This window comes from Sylvia atricapilla, chromosome 9 (genome assembly GCF_009819655.1).
Source record: "Sylvia atricapilla isolate bSylAtr1 chromosome 9, bSylAtr1.pri, whole genome shotgun sequence".
Classification (NCBI taxonomy): Eukaryota; Metazoa; Chordata; class Aves; order Passeriformes; family Sylviidae; genus Sylvia; species Sylvia atricapilla.
The window spans coordinates 14,333,733-14,354,165 of NC_089148.1; the positions used below are offsets into that span (position 1 = coordinate 14,333,733).

The 20,433-nt window shown below is 50.7% G+C and overlaps 2 protein-coding genes and 3 non-coding genes across 6 annotated transcripts in view; 1 reads left to right on the plus strand and 4 right to left on the minus strand.

Annotated features, from left to right (window-relative positions):
• Positions 1-290: 290 nt before the first annotated feature.
• LOC136365277 (U5 spliceosomal RNA) lies at positions 291-405 on the minus strand. Its single transcript, XR_010744332.1, has one exon. It is a non-coding gene; the product is annotated as a U5 spliceosomal RNA (small nuclear RNA).
• Positions 406-873: 468 nt separating this feature from the next.
• Positions 874-989, minus strand: LOC136365276 (U5 spliceosomal RNA). Its single transcript, XR_010744331.1, has one exon. It is a non-coding gene; the product is annotated as a U5 spliceosomal RNA (small nuclear RNA).
• An 890-nt stretch (positions 990-1,879) lies between these two features.
• On the minus strand, positions 1,880-1,994 carry LOC136365272 (U5 spliceosomal RNA). Its single transcript, XR_010744327.1, has one exon. It is a non-coding gene; the product is annotated as a U5 spliceosomal RNA (small nuclear RNA).
• Positions 1,995-6,903: 4,909 nt separating this feature from the next.
• On the plus strand, positions 6,904-12,281 carry TMEM53 (transmembrane protein 53). 2 transcript variants are annotated; one of them, XM_066324992.1, is made up of 3 exons: positions 6,904-7,011; positions 7,496-7,605; positions 9,411-12,281. In XM_066324992.1, the coding sequence occupies exons 1-3, from the start codon at positions 6,954-6,956 to the stop codon at positions 10,071-10,073; spliced, it is 831 nt and encodes a 276-aa protein (XP_066181089.1). In that variant the 5' UTR covers positions 6,904-6,953; the 3' UTR covers positions 10,074-12,281. The 2 variants fall into 2 exon arrangements, with proteins under 2 accessions (XP_066181089.1, XP_066181088.1); XM_066324991.1 differs by having other exon boundaries at positions 6,910-7,011; positions 7,493-7,605.
• Positions 12,282-16,049: 3,768 nt separating this feature from the next.
• RNF220 (ring finger protein 220) overlaps positions 16,050-20,433 on the minus strand; it is a 219,551-nt gene continuing 215,167 nt past the window's right edge. The window contains 1 exon segment of the mRNA XM_066324994.1: positions 16,050-19,055. Coding sequence (XP_066181091.1) covers positions 18,984-19,055 — 72 coding nt within the window. The 3' untranslated portion in view covers positions 16,050-18,983.

Here is a 20,433-nt window from a genome sequence, read left to right on the forward strand (position 1 = left end):
CTGCATAGTAGCATTAATGCTGTAGGCAATCACAGCTAGGCCCAGGCAGCCCTTGCTGCTGCACCCCCTGCCTCAAGGGACGGCACCCTGCACATCTCCTACCTCTGAAGGTGACACTTATGCCTTGCAGGTGATGATGGAAGGTCACCCGGGGGCCCTGGCCTGTGCTCATTCATTTACTAATCAACTCATAGGGCAAACATACAACAAGCTATTAGAACTACTATGGAAACGGGACTGTCTGCGTTGAGTAGCAGTACTTTTGATTCTATCTTTGACCGAAAAAAGATAGCTTCACTGAAGCAGAGCCTCAAACAATTTTTTGACACTCGTGCCTGTTTATCTCCACGGAAGTCTTTAATAAAAGGCGAAAGACTTATACGATCTGAAGAGAAACAAGGGGGGAACTGCCAACTTCCTCTTCAACATAGCCAGCGTCTGCTCCTACCAAGTGAGGGTGACCTCAGCGGGCTCGCCCTGCGCGGACCCGTCCCCCCGGCCGACGCGGCCCCGCGGGTCGCACACACCGGGCACCCCCGCAACCGAGCGGGGCAGCGGCCGCACCGGCGGGACCGCGGGGCACCCTGGGTATGCAAATCAGCCCGCTAAAGGGGCGCCGGCGGTGAGTAGGCGGAGCCGGCGGTGGGTGGGCGGAGCCGGCGGTGGGTGGGCGGAGCCGGCGGTGGGTGGGCGGAGCCGGCGGTGGGTGGGCGGGGCGAGTTGGTTTTGCTGACATCGGTGCTGCAGCAGATCCATTATTCCCAAGGTCCGAACCGCCAGGGGATCCTTGTATCCTCACTGCTTCAATTCATTACCGGCAACCCACCCCGAAGAACGTTCAGCATTCGCTCTTTCTTTAACCATAAATGGTTAGCTCCACCGTAATGGAGCCACAAACATTTTCTTATGACTCGTGCTTGTTCCTCTCTACGGAAATCTTTAGTAAAAGGCGAAAGATTTACAGGGCCTGAAGAGCGAAACCAGTGCATGACCCTGCTTAGGCCCGCACATACGCCCACTCCCCGCTGCTGCCTCATAAGGACACGGCAACCCTCACTCCATTCCGCTTCCGACTCCCCACTCCTTCCGGCGCCTCACCCGGCTCGGCACGGCCCCTCGCCGGTACCACAGCCCGGCTGGCCCGTGCCCCGGGCCACGCCGGCTCGGAGCGGCGGCGCTCGGCGGGGCCATCCCGGCGCTGCCTGCACTCCATCCCGGGGATGCTGATCACACCAAACGGAGGAGGGGGCCCCCCCCGACCAAGCCCGGTGCTTCCTGTCCTCCTGCCGGGGCGGGGGAAGCGGAGCGGGCAGCTGGGGCCGAAGATAGCGGGAGTGGACAAAGACCCCGCGGCGCTCGCATTTGCTCGCATCGAAGCCACGGGCAGCACCGCGCAGAGGCAAAAAGTCGGCTCTGAGAAAGGTCACCGTACGCCTCCGCCACGGACCGGAGCTCGACAGCGAGGGGCCTTGCGGTAGGGGCCCCCGCACGGTGCTGAGCTCGGCCGGCCGGCGACACCACCCCTATCCCCCTGGGCGGGGCTGGCTGCCCGGGGCTGCCGGCCAGGTCCCCAGCTGTCGCTTCTCCCGGAGTCCGAACCGCCGGCACGCAGCCGCTCCGCTCCATCGCCCGAGCCCCGCCTCCTCACGCGAATCCTCTGACCAGACACGGGTGGTGTGAGGTGGCCGCCCCCGCGGCGGTGGGAGCGGCGGAGATGGACCCGTAAACACCAGCTTAGTACTGCCGGGAGGCGGGCCGAAACAGGCAGCGATTTCAGTCCTAGAACACCGCAGTCACAGCGCAATTGTATGCTACATTGCAAATATAATCCTCCCAAGAGAGCTATAACTTTAAATCTATTTTTAACAATAGTAGGGATAGCTCCACCGAAGTGGAGCCTCAAAAAATTTCTCGACACTCGTGCCTGTTCCTCTCCACGGAAATCTTTAGTAAAAGGCGAAAGATTTATACGATCTGAAGAGAAACCAGAGTATGCTATGGCGTCCTCCTCGGCAGGTACCGCTCAATGGCTGTCCCTTCCGAACATACAGCGACCCCTCCTGCCGCCAGGTTCCACCCTCTGCTGCCCCGTCCCGTTCCCGCCGCAGCGGACACAGCCCGGCCTTGCACCGAACCAGCGGTTCCGGGGAGCGGCGGCCCGAACTTCACCGCGTCTGCGGCACCGCCGCGCGGTGCACCCTGGGTATGCAAATTACCCGGAGTACTAGGAAGACGCCCGGCCCCGCCTCGGTCGCAGCCAGGCAGGATCGGAGCCGCAGGGGCGCTCGACCTACACCTCCTGTTCCTGCCCTTCGCCCCTGGCACACTTGCCCAGGCTAGCCCCACACCGCCCAGTGTGGCTAGACAGATCCTACCTTTGTTCTGGACCTCCAGGTGTGCTGAGCACAATCGCAGCAATATCGCACCAAAATGACTGTGAGGAAATGAACTTGTTAAAAAAAGAAGGGGGATGAAATGCAACCTCTCAACAATAGCTGACACTCTGAACTCCTTCCATCCAGAGCAGCACTGCTGAATCTGCCATCAGCAGGCAGAGGGAAGAATGCTTGCTGCATTGAATGGCTCAATGCAGCAAGCAGCCCCAGGGGCCAGAGGTCATGGAGAACATCCTCGCCTGAATCAGGATGAGGCACAAATTAATATGCTGAGTATCATAGCTTTCACAAATGGGCTCCTTATACTCCCTGCCAGTGTGTCCAATGAGCAACAGCAGCTTTACAGACTCTCTTTATGTTCTCTTCTTTCAGGTGGTTCAGCTCCAGTATTTCCAGAAGAATCAAGACACCTCCAATCTCCAGAAATTCAGTAAGGTATCTGTGGCTGCAAGGCTGCAAGAATAAGGGGAACAAGGCCAGAAATGCCACTTGCCTTGGAGCCCATCTTCCTCTGCCAGCATGCCATGTCCTGGGAGCCATCACCTCACATCTCACTGCAGTGGCTAGAGGTCTGAACTGGATACTGTCTCTGCAGAAGAGCATGGACTGTCCTCTTACAGGCAGGCAGAGGCAGCACACTCATCCAAATATGAGAAAACCCACTAAATCTAGGTTCCCGAGAGATGGGTTGCATGGCTTTCCCTTCAGTTCCATCTTTCAATAGCCAGGTTGTTTTTTAAACCTGCAGAATGTGGCTGGACGTGGATCTGTACAAAAGCTTATTCTTTAAACAAATTTTCAGTAGAGAACTTGCCCATCCTCTCCATTTCACTACCACACAGCACCTCCAGCTGTCCAAGGAAACAGATGCAGCATCCTGAGCCACACTGTTAGGTGAGCCAGAAACAAGCTGGCTCTCTGGAACTCCAGCTCCAGCTCTGGTTCTGGGAATGCTTTAATGAAGCTGTTCAGGACGCAGCTTTGAGCAACTTTGTGAGCACTATCCCATTCCTGCAAGCAAACCATGATGGCTAATGGCTTCCTGCTCTTTGATAGACGTCATGATCTCTTCTACCTAGAGAAAAATGAGAAAGAAGTTTAAAAAGGTCTGTGAAAAAAGACTGTGCTAATGAATTACCACTAGAATCACATTTAAAAACTCTGGCAAATAATTTTAAAGCACCTAGTATGCATTTAATCTCATTTTCTCTTATAGTCATTTCATAGATAGGAAAACATCAAAAAGAGAGATCCTGATATGTCTGAAGCTGCACAATGCATCTCTGACAGACTTGAGATTATTTTCCTGGGCAGGTGGTTTCACCACAGGAGCTCTCTTCTCTGCTCTGCTAATAAAGTCATTTTGATGTTACCCATTACCCCAGTCCTGTTTCTCACTAGTCTCATGATATGAACACTGCATCTCATATCTGACCTGCCAGGGAATAAATAGAGTGAAATGAGAGCAGAAATAGGTATGGATTTATGGGAGTGACAGGGTCAAGGGGGCTATAAATGGCTGTTAGCACAGCAGCACAGCCCTCACTCACGTGCTGGAACGACAGCCATTTGGACTGGGCCCACATCCACCCCAGGTACACTTGCCTGGCCTTGGCAGTTGGAAAAGGCTTTGGCACTCTTTAGCATGACAGACATTTGCTCCATCTTTTCCCTATATAGTTTTCCTGGCATGTTTTTAAACAATCTAAGGAAAGCTAAAATGATAAGAGCCATAAGCAAGAAGACAAAAGCTCCAGAAACATCCCTTCTCTGCAATTCCTTCGATTTCTTCCCACAGGTGTTAAACAGAGAAATCTACATTTTTCCAAGTGCCTTTGTTGCACTTTTGGCTCAGTATGATATTCTCTAGTGCAGCTTGGCAAATGTGAAGGTGCACTTAGTAAGGGAGCTGGAATGTCAGGGACTAAGCTCTCCATTTGTGTGGCAATCCCACAGCTGTGCACATCTTTGGCTGGAGGACACTGCCCAGTCTCAAGGAGCCTCACCATTAAACACCAAGATCTGTGCCCACACACAGATGCAGAAAGAGGGATAAGGTCACAAGGTGCCTTATCCTCCACCAAGCTGTATCAACATGCCTAAAGATAAGGGAGGAATTCACACCTTGTCTAATGTACTTCTTGGACTTCCTTCCTAACAAAAGCACCATTTTAGGGTTTATTTAAGTGTGGTTTATTGAGAAAAAGAGTTAAAATGACATAAAATCTTTCTGTTTCAGAATAAGAAGTTTCTTTCAATTTAATACAAATCATCAAGATTACCAATTTTCTAACTACAAAGTTCTTAAGCCCTTTCTCCTAGTATCTGGAGCAAAATTTCAAATCAGTTAAAAAATATCCCAAAGATACCTGCTCCAAAGTAACTTTCTACTTCTCTTATCTGAACCAGACTGAGAACAACAACTAAGACGTGAACATGTATCTCAGTGCCTAAAAACAAACAAGTAAAGTATTCAAAAAACTAGCTAAGAAACAGTGCTTAAGAATTAAGATGAGATGAAATTTATTTTGGGAATTAATGGTCTGTGTTCTTTAAGGCATCTGTGTCCTTGGCAGGGCGTTTTCAGGACCTCCTTTGCAGGGAAGCAGGTTTAAAATAAATCCATTTTCCCAAAATAGTTGTGATTGAAAATGTTATTAGCCATAACAAATGTTAGTGCTGACAGGAGAATGGCCTGTTAGGAGCCTCTGCTGAAACAGTCAAGTGAAAGTCATATTTCACATTATTGCAAGCATTTTCCTGTGATTTACAGAATATTTGTGAAACATTACTTACAAGGCATATGATTGATACTGAGAGAACAGCTCGTGTGGAGGGGGAATCTGTATTTCACAGAGACTGTTTGCATGAAATTTACAGTCCCATAAAGTGCTCCTCTGTCCTCAACAGAGATCTAGTTAAAAGAACTTTACAGTCTGAAACATCCCAAAATTGATTCTAAATTAACGTTTCCATATTTATGTTTAAGATGCTGGTGGTGTAATGCTCTCCCTTTTTTATTATAAAGCTGCAGTAACCCCACTCCCTCCCCCCCCATCACCTACTCAGAAATACCAGCTCCAGCCTCTGGACGTGAGGATTTTAGTGATACAAAGGGATTGCCTATGAATCAATGGCAAAAAAAAAAAAGTTTGAAACAATGATGACATGGCTTCAGAGGATACAGTGGTGTCTGTCTCTGGCTGCTGCAATAACAGCTTTTGCTGACATAGGAGTCTTTAAACCAACCTTGCAAAGTACCCTGAAAATGTACATTGATGTTTTTATTATGACCATTTTACATATGGGAACATACAGACACAGGGAAGTTAAATGACTTGCCTGAATCATTTGTCGGTGTAATCAGCATGTACATCAGCATGGAACCCCTGCTCATTGGCTTCAAACTCTGCTGTCAACAGGGCTGGGCTGCCACCCAGTCCACTGGACCTAATAATCAAAACAAGGCTGGGTCAGGGCAAGGCTTTATTCCTGCCAAGAAAAAAAGGTGATTTAGGAACTGGCTCTGGCAATTCAGCAGTTCTTTACATCCAGAATACTGCTAAATCATCAGATTAAGATCAAAAGGCAGACTTTTGGTGCTGCTTCAGCCTCAGACCGAGTGTGAGGTGCCAGGGAATGTTAGCCTTGGATTCACGGAAGGACAGAGTGGAGTGATTTGGTGTTACCTTTGCATCTTGAAACATGAATGTTGTGCCCATCCTCAGGCAGAACTTAAGGCTTGTTTCCCTGGCAGGTTTCACCCTTTCCTGGCACACCTCAAGTCCTCCCACGCACAGTGCACTTTCCTCAGTGTACCCCAACATCCCCAGCCCCTCAACCCACAGTCCCGCCGGCCCCTCTCTCACCCACATGTCCTGACTCCCAGCCCCACTGCTAAGCCAGCCACAGCCCAAACCCCACCCCTGCACTGCCTCACCCCCAGGCGGACCCTGCACTGCCCTCTGCCTCCATCCCAGCCCTGCCTCGTCTGATCCACTGCAACCTCAGCATTCCCAGACCACCATCCCACAGGCCTGATCCAGCCCAACCACAGGGCCTGTGCTCCCTCACACCCCAAACCCCACTCCAGGCCCTACAGTCCCTGACGCACTCCCGGACCTGCGTGCCCAGCCCCTCCTGACCCAAACACCCAGATCAGGGCCAGCAACCCCTCTCGACCTTCATGCCCGCCTTATCCCCCGACTACAATCCCCACTCCAGGCCCTACAATTCCCCGCATCCCGGCCCTGCGGCCCCCGCACGCCTCAGGCCCTTACTCCCGCACCCCTGTCCTGAGGGGGCGGTTACTCCGCACAATGACTGACAAGTGGCTGAACCAATCGCTGCACGACTTTCTCCCCTGCCCAATGGGTGGCCAGTGGGCGGGGCGCTGAGCCGGTGCTAAGGGCGCGTTGCTAAGGAAGTGGGAGGAGCATAGGGGCGGAGCGGATGACGAGACGGCGTGGGCGCTTTCCCTTCCTATTGGCTACGGGGAGGGAGGTGGGTGGAGCTTTCGGGGGGGCGGAAGCGGCGGCCGGTGCGCGGAGCGCGGCCATGGGCACACGCGGGCTGAAGGCGGCCGTGGTGGAGCTGCAGCCGGGACAGGCCCGCGGTGAGGAGGCGAGCGGGACCAGGGACACCAGTGACAGCAGGGACTAGGGGACCTCTGCGGGCGGAGAAGTGGGGAGCGCGCTGGGGTATGGGAGGAAGAGCTGTGGGGCATTGGTGCTCTAGCAGGTGTCTGGCAGTCCCTGGAGGACAGGGCAGGACGCTTCCCTTTTCCCCCTGGAAGTGGCAGCAGCTGCTGCTATCTCGCCGGGAGGCAGGAGGAGAGGTCTCACCCCCCGTAGGGATCAGTTCGGTGCTGGCTTTGCATCACTGGAGAGCGGTGGGAACTGCAGGGGCTGGAGCTGTGCTGCAGGAGCACGCCCACCTAGTGAAACCGGCGTGAGGCAATACTCGTAACTGACCGAGACGTCAAGCTTATACTTGCTTCACCATTGCCTTTAAACTTTACTAACCAGACAAACTGCTGTAAGTTCTGACTCGGGTAGACTGGAGGGCAGTTCTGTAACACTTGTGATTTGTTTCAGAAGGCAGTACAGAGAAAGAGCCTGCCGAGGGCCAGCCTGTGGTGATCCTCCTAGGCTGGGCCGGCTGCCAGGACAAATACCTGGCCAAATACAGCGCAATCTACAGCCAGAAGGTGAGCAGCCTGTCTGTATTTTCATGACCCTGTCATACTGTGAAACTGCCTATTTTTGCATGTTGGTAAAGGCTCTCTGAAGCCTCTCTCAGTCTCACTCATGGGGAATGAGTGAGAGTTCTCCTGTCATTGAAAGGTCCTTGTCTCTCACAGCCCAGGCAGTGTTATCTAACAGCTGCTGATGTCACCTTTGTGTGTTCAGCTAAGATAGAAATACTTCCTTGGAGAAACTTTCAGTTGCTGTGTGACTCAGTGAAGTATCTTAAGGCTTTTAAAGTTGTGAGATTATTTAGGAATGATGTGGACTGTGTTAGTTTTCCAAACACGTAAACATGCAGGGAAAGAGTCTGTGTTTACTGCTTGCTGTTAGACCACAGCACAGACGTGGTGAGGCTGGGGTGGGAACTGACAGAACATATCAGCATCTCTCGTGCCTTTGGCTCTTCCTTTGAAAATGATTAATCTAAATTTTGTAAGCCAAATTATTTTTATCCTGTCTGTGAAACAGGCATCCTGTGATAGTCATAGCTGCCCACTAGGAATTCCTTGTGTTTGAACTAGAGAGATCTGCCAGTTCCCTAAATTATGATGTTTTCCTTTTTAATACTCTATTTTACTGGAATGACCCCGGCTTGTAGCATGGGGACCCAGTGAAACATTCGATTTTTTTTTCTTGGTCAGCATACAAGGAATCTTGTATTTATCCAAATCTGTTCCAACTATAGCTGGTAAAGCTTGTACATTAACAAGTCTATTGTTAATGTGTAATCCAGTGCAGGAGCCATTAATTGGGAATTAGTTGTTAAGTGGCTTTAAGATGCTGCTGAGCGGACGAGGAGCATGTTACAGGGCAGCATAACAACATCTTGGAAAATACTTTTCTCTCAGAAAGATAAAAGAAATAGGACAGGATGGGTTTTCTTAGCTCACTAAGAGGAAGTGGCTGTAACCATGGCAAGATGGTAGAGAAGGCATTGATTTGAGAACTTGCTATATCCTCTTCAGTATGGCTCATTGTTTAGGGAGCTCTGGGGAGGTGTTTTGGTGACTTTGCTTTGTGCTTGTCAGTGTGTAATGTCAGTGAGCTCAGGTGATAGAAAAAGTCTAAAGCATTTATAAATGTAGTTCCATCTGCTGTATTTTGAACTCCTCCAAGATCCTGTTTCCAAATCTATACCTAAATGTAAGGACTTAAGTGTGAACGCAGTTGCTCAGGAGTTCTGAGTCCTTCAGCCAGAGCTCTTTCTTTGCCCAGCTGGAGTGTTTCAGGAAGGTCTACAAAAATCATGTCAGTGTTGGTTGGTGGTGATTCTTAGAGACAGCTGTGAATAAGTGCACCTAAGGAGGGGAGGATATTCCTCTTTCTTCTTAAATTTGCTTCAGTGTGATGAGCTGGATGTGTACCAGAGCAGGCTCCTCTTCACCAAAATGGCTGATACTGAAGGTTTGTGAATCAGGGAGATGGTTTTCTTCTCCTGGGTGAGGATTAACACCCCTAAAAATGGGTGGCAGTGTCCTCAGGGGTTGTGCCAGTTAGCGCAAGATTTGAAAAGATCTCAGACATGACCAAAGCCAGGCCTCTCCCACTGCAGAGACCTTTTCTTATTACTCTGTGCTATTATGATTAATGTAACCTGTATACATGTCAGTGCCTTGCTGCTGACATTAAAGACTTTTTTCTGGCCCTGTGGCTTCTGTTGGAAACCTGTCCCAGATTTTCATGTTTTTTGTACTGCTACATGCCCACTCTCTGTAATTTGCAGCACAGCTTAAATGTGTATGGGATCTCTTTCTGTTGTTCTTAGGGGTGCACTGTCATCCGTTACACGGCTCCATGGAGGATGATATTCTTCTCTGAGACCTTTGGCATCAGATCCCTGCAGACCCCAGCCAGGCAACTCCTGGAGCTGCTCTTTGACTGCAGTGTTGAAAACAGACCCGTTCTTTTCCACGTTTTCAGCAATGGTGGTGCCATGCTGTACCGTTACGTTATCGAGGCGCTCCACACCCACAAGCCGTTTAAGAACCTCAGAGTAGCTGGCACCATTTTCGATAGCGCTCCTGGCAGAAGAAACCTGCTAGGAGCCCTTCGTGCCCTGGCAGCTGTCCTGGTCTCCATGAACGTGCTGCTCAAGTATTTCCTGCTGTTCACTTTTGCCAGCACGGCCGTTGTGCTGCGGATCCTGCTGTACCCCCTGACCCGCTTCATCCACGAGAGCCATTTTGACGCCCTGCTGAAAGCGCCCTCGCGCTGGCCCGAGCTCTACCTCTACTCCCAGGCTGATCTCATCATCAAGGCCAGCGAGGTTCAGCTCATGGCCGACGGCCGGCAGCAGCTCGGTGTTCCTGTGAAAGCTGTGGACTTCTCAGATTCGCCTCACGTCAGCCACATGCGGGTGTACCCCACCTATTACTGCAGCCTCTGCACGACTTTCCTGTCTGACTGTGTCAGGGGCTCAGCCCCTTAGTGCTCTAACAACCTGCAGTGTTTGCCTCTGCTTGCTCAGCTCCTATGGGAAATGTCACCCCTTTTGCTTTTGTGTCTTTGAAGCGAGAAAAGTAGAGGTTTCTTGTTTGTTTGTTTTTTCCCCTACTGTCTACAAGGCTGAAAGCCTGCAGCCTGGCCTTTGGACCAGCCACGTTAGAGCAGAAAGTAGATATGGATTAATTTAAAGTCCTGAAGGTGAAATCCTGTCATGGTTCCTATCGATATGCTTTACTAAGGAGTCACAGACCAGAGTCTCATGCTGAGTATTATTTGTTTCTTCCTGTCTCTTCTTGTTCTCTGCTTTCCATGTTGTCTCCTTGTCCTCAGTGTCCAATGTGCATGTTCTGTTGCTTGTACTAACTTTACAATACAGCTCTTCCTTGTCTTTGTTGTTGTGGGTGGTTTTTTTTTTTTTTTTTTCCTCTCTGCCATTTCTTCTATCTTGCAGTGAGCAAACAGATCCAAATCTGCAGGGCTTTCTGCTTTTCTCACTGCATTCCAGCTCTTGTTGTACTCTCCTTGCTGGAGATCAGGCCCTGAAACCAAGTCTAAGACCAGGAAAAGGTGTGTGTAGGGCAGTATGACCAGACTGTCATCTGGTTCCATTAAAGAGCTGAGATAAAACAGTCAAAGCTCTCTAATCCTTAGTGGGAGCTCAAATGTTTGTGATAACTTTTGTGTTCTTCAACGCAGAGGTTTAAGCTAGCATTTTTGAATGTGTCTAGTGTTTTGTTTATCTTCCTTCAAGTCTTTTGTGTGTTCTACTGAGTAGTTTGCTTTCTTGGAGAGCTACTTATTTGTTATTGTATGTCTTTGAGCAGCCTATATTTTGCATCTGGATATTCAGGGAAACTTTTGGATTACAGCTGTGCCAGACCTTAGAAACAGAAAGGTGGAATTGCAGAAGAAAATTGAACTGTCTCTTGGAGCTATGCTTTATACTGGGTATTTCTTAAATCACCTCCAGCCTACAAATGACCATGAAATACGTTTTTGTCCATAATGTTCTCTTCAGATGATCAGTTTTTGCAGTCCGTGCAACCTGTACAAGAAATTAATTCTTTCCACCTAGTGAAAAAGTAGCTCATTGCACTGTACTTCATCCATGTTTGGGTTGAGGTTTTATTGTTTATTTGGGGGAGAAGTGGGGATAAAGACAGAGGAGAGCCTGCTGATACGTTTATGCTATGTCATAACAAGCTAATTAATAGCATGGTGATCAGGATTAGCCAACTTCAACTTTCCAGGGAGAAGCTCTGGATGGCTGTGACATGGACCTGTTTGAACAAGGAGCTGCCCTAAAGAGGTAGGCACTTAAAAAGCAGGAGTTTTGCAAGAGGTTCTGCTAGTGGGTGGCTGTGCTGGTCTTACCCACCCTTGGGGTGCTGCCATCCACAATTACAAAACTCTTGCTGTTCTGGATTGAAACACAGAGGAGGAGGTCCTTGGGAAGCAGTAAAATAATTTGGAAGTTTTAAACAAGAACTGTAACACTTGACAGAAGTGAAAGCACAGGATGAGTGGTAGTGGTGACCACACAGCTGTTTGTAGCAGACTATTGTGACAATGCTCATTTCCAGCAGAATAACTCCCCGATGGGCATGGTTTTAGAGGCAGGGTTGGCCTGTATATGGGATAAGTGAGAATTAACTGAAAAGGGCCTGATGACTGGCTTGTCTTTTGATTTTTTTTTAAAGTGAAAGCTGTCTCCAGGCACAGGAGCCCTTGTTGCTTGGGATCCAGTCTTCTGTAGGTGTGATCCCAGTTCCAGCTCTCACTGTGACAACGTGGTGTGAGGGTTACCCTGTGGTAAGAGTCTTCAGCCTTCCCCTTTTCATGGAGAAATTCTTGTTTCTAGGGTTTGGACCTGCAAAATCCAGGCATGGTCCCCTATCTCCAGAAAGCCCATCAAAGATCTCCCAGCTTTTTAAAGCAGGCCCCTGGTTTGTGCTGTCAGTCCTGTAACTCCTGAGCTGTGATTTGTTCATCTGCCTTTTCAGAGATCTGGGCTGGGGCTTCTTGGCATCCAGCCTGTTTGTGGCACTCTGAACACTCTCGGGGAACAGAGGTGATAAAGGCTATTTAACCAGCACTTTCCCTCATGCTGGTTTCTACAGGTTCAGTATTTACAGATCAGTTAAACACTCCATAATGTACACCTCTGAATTAATACAGTTGTTCCTGGGAATCTGCTGTTTTCCTGTTTATTGCTGTGGGTGTTGAACTTCTGTTTAAGGACTTGGGCTGTTGCAGAACACGGCTGGCAGGAGCTGGAGCTAAACAGGACTCTGCTCCTGCCTCACAGCATGGTGAAGCTTCCTCTGGGAAGAGCCTCACATGTCAGCTGCATCTTCCTTCCCCACTTTCACCTCCCCACCACGGTGTTGCCACTTGCTCAGCTCTACTTCCCCACTTTCCAGGGCAGCAGGCAGGCAGTGGGTGCTGCCTGCAGGAGCTCTGCAGTCAGAGGTGTCCTGAGCTTTGCCAACAGCAATGCGCTCACAGGCATTTCCACCGCTGCAAAAGTGACTTGAAATTTGGAAGTGATTTGTGTACACAGCTCTCTGAGAGCACGATGATCTCAAGCAATTCAGTGATTTACAGCACTAGTCTTCTGAGTGAGTTTTGTTTTCTGAGTCCCAGCAAGTTTTAATTCTGATTGTGAGCACTGTGTGATATGCTGGCCTCTGCTTTCCTGTACTGCATGTGCCCCCACCTTCCTGCCCTCCGTATTCCTGTGGCTTACTTGAAACAGAAGGTTAATAACTTGGAGCCTGAAGGCACTTGGCTGAGAACTGATCCAAGCACTACTGGATTTACAAAAACCCAGCCTCAGACCCTTAATCCTTGCTAAACTGTCACGGTTTGGCGCAGCCAGTGTTCCTAAAGAGCTTCAGGCTGAACACGGAAAGCCCAAAGGTTGTGATATCTTGGCAAATCCAGGTAAATCTCTGAGATGAGCTATGGGGAGGAGGGGCAGTGCAGATCTGTTCATTGGGAGGAAAAGTGCAGCATCCCTGGGCTTGCCTCAAAGACAGGGAGTGGGATGCAGCCCAGAGCTTGTTTTCCTGCAGTCCAGCCCTCATGTGCAGACTGTGAAATAGTGCAGGTGGAACACCAACAGTAGTGGGAGATGATGCTCACAGCTGGCTGCCACAGTTGTGGTAAAGCAAAATTAACTTTCCCTCAGTAACAAAATCCATTTGAATGTTTCCTGTGAGGGAACTGACTCCTGGCTTGCTCCCCTGCGCTGTCCTCTCTCCCCAGGCAGTGATGATGTTACAGGATGGTTTTGAAAACCGAAAAAAGCCACTTAGTGGTCAGGATGGCATGTGAGGCTGGGCTGGAGGGTGTCTGCAGCCAAGAGCTCCCTGCAGCACTGGGGGAGGCTGTGGTGGGGAACTCAGCAGGCCAGGGGCAGGATCCAGCCAGCCAGGGTTCAGGTTTTGGAGTTGGGGGAACATCTTGCAGCACGAGTAATTCAGATTAGGCTCCTGGGTGGAGACTGACCTGTGCCCACACCACATAAAGGTGTTTTAAAGGTGTGTCAGCTGAGGTCCCGTTTTCATGCCTGTTGGGATGCTGCAGGCATATGCGAGGAGCTCTGCCGTTGACGGAAAAGTGGGAATGGACGGGATGGAACCAAGCAATCCAAGCCCGTGCTGCATCCCAAAAAGTGAAGGAGGGAGGCTGGTCTCCACTGCCTGCGGAGGAGCTGGCAGAGGGCGGCTGTGCAGACCCCGCGGAGCCCTGTGCCGGGCGGGAACAGCTCCACGAGGTGGCAGCAGGACCCCTCTTTCCCGCATGGAGGGATTTCTAGTCTAGGAGACAGCGGAGCAGATGCTGGCGAAGACGCCAACAGCACGGCTCAGCCCCGCGCTTCTGAGTGCCCGAGAGCATCTCCTGCAAAAGGTCTCCTCTTGGGGCAAGGAAAAGACCAGCAAGAACTAACTCCGATGACAAGAACTCGAGATTGTGAGTTAATACGGAACAATCTCTTCCTAAGGGCTGCCTGCCTCTGGAATTTGTACTAGATCCCATTCTTCAGGTTTTTTACTTCCCTCTCCATCACCCAGTGAAGGCTGTCTGGTTTTTGAGTGAATTTGTGTAATAGTGTGATCAAGCAGACCATGGCCCAACCTCTGGGTGCTCCATGCATCAAGACTCTGGAGCTCCCTTGTGTTCCCTTGTAGTCCCCAAGCCCTGGGAAAGGAGCTGAGCATAGTGCCACTCTTCTGAAAAGGCTGGCAGGACCCTCAGCACACAGGGCTGGGGGCTTAGGACACAATTAGGAAACAGGACACCACGAATGAGGGCACACCACCTGATCTGTCTCCCAATGCCCCCTCGTCCAGCACACCCACAGCAGCTCCTTCACCCAGCCTGGGGCATAGGCATCCCTCCATGCCCTTCCCTTTGGACTTGAGCCCCCATCCTCTCATTTCTGCATCCTCAGATGGCTGCAAGTGCACCCAGCACCATCAGAGATGGGCTTTGTGGGCACAGCTGGGATGGGCAGAGGTGGCCATGGCATCCTTCGGTCACCCTCCCAAACCTTTGGGGGCTGGGGCAGGGAGAGCTTGGGCAGCCCCTGCCCCCGTGGAATGATGGATGAGCTGACAATGGGGTATTGATAAGGAATTAACCTTGAGCCCTTCTTGCTTCAGTGTCAATAGAGCAGGAGCCAAGTACACACGTTTGATTGGAAATCTGTGTTTGGCCTCTGCTGCTTCTGAGCCCATCGAAGGAGCGGTAAGAGGGAGACGTGAGCTGCCCCCTCCCCAGCTGGGACCTCCCCTACGCCCCCCAGGCAGATCCCTCTCAGCTTCCCCAGCCCCCTGCTGCTGGAGTTGACCGTGGGCACACAGCTCTAGAGGCTGCAGCAGCCTCTATGCCCCCAACCTGGCATGTGGAGGGCTGAGTACCAGGGCCCCCCTTGTTTCCTAAAGAGCCTGTGCCCATCCTGCACTGGCCTACACTCCGAGCAGTTTGTTTAATTAAGTGTTTTGCCTAATGGGATTGCCTCATTTCCATAACAAACTGGCGGGCTGTCATTAGGTGGGCTCCCTCATTCATTACTGTTAATTAGATATGGATCCCCCAGAAGGCGGCGCGGGGTGATGAACGAGGCCCCTGACACACGCTATTACACATTAGCATTTTCTCAATATATCCGATACATCAAGGTCCTCCGCTTCCTAAAGATATTTTAAATAAAATATTAGCAGCCTGCTGTGGGGTATGCAGGGAGGGAGGGTTTCTGCCCCTCATCCTAGCCTCAGGCCTCCTTTGGGCTGCAAGTGGAGGTGAGAGTGGCTGAGATGCTTTGCTGCTCCTTGTCAGCCAAAAAAGTGTCTAAATCCCACCCTTTCCCAATCCTTCCCACAACAGATGGTAAGAGGTCCCTGACATCCATACTGCCTCCTCCCACCAGCCTGGGGACCCCCAGCACCCCATCCCTGGGAGACACAGCCATGGGGAGGGGGTTGAAAACAGCTCATTGACCCATCTGCAAAATGTTTGTAAACCGAAAGCATCGGCGCCAGCCGCGTGCCGGGGGGAACCTGACCTCTGCCCCCCCCTGCCCCAGCAGCCTCCCAGTCCCTGTGTTGGGGTAACCCTACACGGCACTGCAGGCCCCTAATGCAGGATGTATAGATCTGTTGGGGCTGGGCATCTCCTGCCCCAGCTAACGCAGACTTCATTATGGGGGTGTCCCCTGAGGGGTGCCCTTCGCCCTGCCCTCCTGGCTCTATGCGGGGACCAGTTGGGGGAACCTGTCCATGGTGGGGTCTGGTGCATGTCCCAGCATCCCCCTGCATCTGTCCCTGCATCCCAAACAGGACCAGGGCTCCCCTCTGGGACATTACTTACATCCAGAAGCTGCAGCGTGTGGGGGGTGTCTCTGCTGCCTCTCGCCTGCAAAGGGAAACACAGAGAAGCAGAAAGCACCCGAGAAGATTTATACTTGTTTAATTAATGTCAAATGTAGTTTACAAACGGGAGTGACAAGTACCTCTTTTTATAGTATACACTGACACACAATCATTGACACACCGGAATATCGCTTTGTGCAACTGGGATTCTTTGGGCAAAGATAGGTAACTCTGATATTTCACTTTTTTTTTTTTTTTTTAAATCATTTAAACTCATTACAGAAGAGGGGAAGTGGCAGGTGCCTGTTACAAACTGGGATGCCTCTCTCCCCAGCCTTCCCCCTGCAGGTTCCCCCTTGGAAACAGGGGATGGCTTTACATTTTAAACAAAACAAAAAAAAGAAACCAAAAATAAACCCCAAAGCAAAGAACCAATGACTAGTTACATATGGTTTTACACATACGTACATAAAGCACATGGCTGGTCCACAACACCTGCCAGAAAGGCCCTGGGAGGGAGCCAGGCTATTTCCAAGGAACGGCTGGGTAGGGGTGTCCTACCCTCTTGCCTTTCCTGGCTGCCTCTCAAACCCACCTGGCTGCACCTCTCCATCTCTGAGACCTCAGCACCAGCTCACTCCCAGCTCAGCCATGCGTGCTGCAGGTTTTTCTCCTTTTACAAATCCAGCCTGAGCTGTGCATGCCTGCCTTTCCCCTGCCTTGTCCTGCTGGCTGCAGGGTTACCCTGCACTGACAGCCCCTGCCCACAGTCTCCCTGTGAAGGTGGGACCCTCTGGGGTGCCTCGACTTCCTAGTTCCCAGGAGCTCTGCTGGAACAGAACAGAAGAGGCTGCAGCTCTCTGGTCTCAGAGGCCACACACAGCTATGAGCTTGGACACATGGGAAACTCCCAATTAGGAATTGTAACCTTTTGATGAGAAGTTTGTGAAATAACAGCTCCTTCAATTTCATTTGAGGTTTCTTTGGGTGGAGTGGGATCCGTCTGAAATCCGTAAGGAGATGCCAAGGCTGTAGCCGTTTTCTGCAGCAGAGCTCAGGGTAGGGAAGCAGCACTGGGACTGTCACACCCCACACACATCCTGCTTACCCAGCCCTTCTCTCTCTGGAAACACCCCAGCAGCTCAGCTCAGCACTGGGGTCCCAACTCCAAACCCCTCACCCACTTCTGTTTCCAGAATGTCTTAAAATGCCCCAGCTCTGTTGTGCTGCCAGGTAGGATCTGCTTGGAAAGGAGTGGAGCAGACGAACTTTCCCATCTCCCTGTCTTCTGGCTATGAGGAGCTGGCACTCCACAACTGCCCAAGGAGCCATGGCAGGGATGCTCAGTGTGGGGCTGGGAGAAGTCCCAAGGCCTTGGGAAATGAATCACTATCCTTTTTTTGGATCCTGACAATAAAAGAAAGAACAAAAGAAAAACATGCCAGATGGCAGCTTTGGTTAAGGCTGAGGAGATGGGAGACAGGGACAAGCATGAGGGACTGTGTGGAAGAAGCTGGGGTTTGTGGGGGCCTCTGGGTCCAGCTGAGAGTGTCTCTGCTGGACCCTGAGAGTGGCAGTGGGGACGAGACAGGGCTGGCTTGGCTCTCTGCCCTAATGCCAAAACCTCTTAGGAAAAACGCAGGCTGCAGGAGAGTGGGAGCTGGGGGAAGCGAGAGCAGGGCAGGGCTGGCTCTGCAGGGGAACTGGCTGAGTCTCTCTGAGCAAAGCAGGACCATCCCGTCCCCTGCCATCCCCACTGTCCTGCCTCAGCACCATCCTGAGCAGCCCATGCATCCTCAGCCAGAAAATGCTGCCCAGAGGAGGAAAGCAAAGCCAGGCAGGGCAGGGGAAGGGGCTGTGGCCTGGAGGAGCACAGGTATCAGCTGCACCCCTGAGCAGGCACTCCCAGCCAGCGGGGAGGGCAGTGCTCTGACAGACTCCCTCCTTCCAGCTCCTCACCATTTCCCCCTTCCCCAGCTGGGAAAGATAAAGGGGGCTGAGCCAGATCCCCCCTGTCCTGCCTGCCCCCCCCCCCCGGTGAGGAGTTAAAAGCTGTGTCTTTCCGGGGATAACGATTCTATTATAAATAGCCCCATTAGCTACAACTAATGACAAAAATCCACCTCCTCTACTCCCCATAAGTTTTGTAAGTTATGGGCAATGCTACAGCCATTACTAAAAGCTGTTAACTTCATATCTGAATGAGGAAATATACACCACAGAACATTAAACCATTTATATTATATATATGTATATATATACTTTTTTTAAACTAATGACTTTAATGCCAAAACTTTGCTGAACCAAGAAAAATATGGGTTTAATGTTCTCTGCTCATTTTTTTTTTCTTCTTTAAAAAAAATACAACCCAAAGAAAAGAAAGGGAAACTTATTAGTATGTAATGTTTGAGTCTATCCCATTTATACACAACATTGTAAACATATATAATCTATATTACATGTGCTTCATTTCTGCCTGGGTGTGTTTGTTTTTTTTTTTTCTTTAAACCTTTTAGTCATCACTAGAACACCACAAAAAACCGAAACAGAACCAAACAAAAAAAAATCAAACCAAAACAAATAAAAACAAAACAAAAAACTGATCAAGGAACACAAGTTACAGGTTATTTAACATCTTTCTGCCAAGGGTCCCTTCCCCAGTCTCCTGGGGGCAGAGTGGTCACCAATACAGTCCAAATGAGGGCTCACGAGCCATCCACATTGCAAAGCCAGCTCCAGGGAACGGGTGATGGGGAACACTGGTTTTAAAAAAGGGGGCTTCACAACAAAGGATTTGGTTTTGCCCGCTGCAGATGCTGAAGGAGGTCTCAAACTGCGGGACCTGACAGCCGAGGCTCCCCACTGCTCCTGTATCCTCGAGTCCATGTCTGGAGTCTCTGGCATGTTTTTTCTTTAAATTTTAAAACGTCTTTTTTTTTGTTGTGGTCGTTCTTCTCCCCCTGGGCGTGATGAGCTGAGCCGAGTAGCTGGGTCCCGCCCTCCTGCTGGGTCCTTCATAAGTAGATGCGCCGAAGGTCTCCAGGAGATGTGATGGTGTTACACTGAGGACAGAGCTTCTTGGCACCCTGCAACCAGCAGATGAGATGCACAGTGTGAGAGCGTGAAGGACATCTCTGTCCTTAGCCTGGGACTGCAGGAGAGGTACGGCCCTGCAGGCAGGGCCATGTCCCCCAACAGGGAGCACAAGATGTGTTAAGAGGGAGTCCCAATGCCTTCCTTGCCTGCCCTGCAAGTCCCATGTCCTGCTCCAGTCCCTGGCATGAGGCAGCTGGACAAGCAGGAGCTCTGCAGAGGGCTGAAACTCAGAGCCAAGGTTCATCACCCAACCCAGCACTGCTGTCACCACTGGTTGCCAGGGAGATCTCCTCCTTTTTGTCTCCCTTGCTCACCTGCAGCCCTTGATGAGCCAGTTCAGGTCTCCGAACATAACCCAGCTGGAACAAGCAAAGTTTTCAGCAGGGATGACTGAGCTAGTTCATGGGGGGCTTGGACCATCCCATTCAGGGCAGCACAATGGGGCACTGCCTCATCCATCCTGCAAAAGCCTAAGAGCTGCTGGCATGAAGGAACTTTTCATCCCATCCTCCCCAGCTCACAAAGATACTGCAGAGATGAGTCTGTTCTGCCAAGGTGAGCTGGAAACAGCAAACTCACGTGAGCTGGGGTGGGGTAATGGGTGGCCGACAGGAACACTACATGAAATAAAACAAGGGCTGATGTGCCATCTATCACCGAGCCTGACAGCAAAAGGGTGTTAATAAGCCTCAGAATCGGGGTCAACCTAAGCCGGTCATCATTAGATTGGCAGATGTGACAGACAATTGATGGGAAAAACGACAGAAAGATGGCTCTGCTGTGAGGCAGCCTCTCAACTACAGCACCAGCGTGGGAAATTGGGATGGCCCTCCCTGCTCCCACTGCACATTATTCCTTGCAGTCATGGAATTGGCACACCTGCCACTCCCTGAGCTTTGCACTTCTGAACAATCAGGTCCTGTTTGACAGCCCTCGCTGCCAGCAGCTCAGCTGTTGATGGAACACATGTTGGGACCATAGGCACCTGCACCTCATCTAAACCAGTCACACACAAAGTCCTGTTGAGCTAGAGCTGAATGAAGTGTAAAAGACATCCAAAATACTCTTGGCATCACTCTCAGGGTGAGTGGCAGGCCAGCAGTCTGAAGAAGGGCAGACCACTGGTGGTCGAGATGGAAAACCTAACCCTGGTGCTGATGCCTGTGGGCACATCCTTCCAGTTACCTGGGACAACTACTGTGTCCGTTTAGATTTTCAGCCTTCCAGGGCAGGGACCGTCCACTGTGCCTGTGCAATGCATCATGCAGCCCTACGCAATGGTCTTCACTGAGTAGACGTCTGGGAGGAGGAAGTGCAAACTGTAACTCAAATGAAAGGCTTAAAATGCTGATGAAATGGAAACTTGAG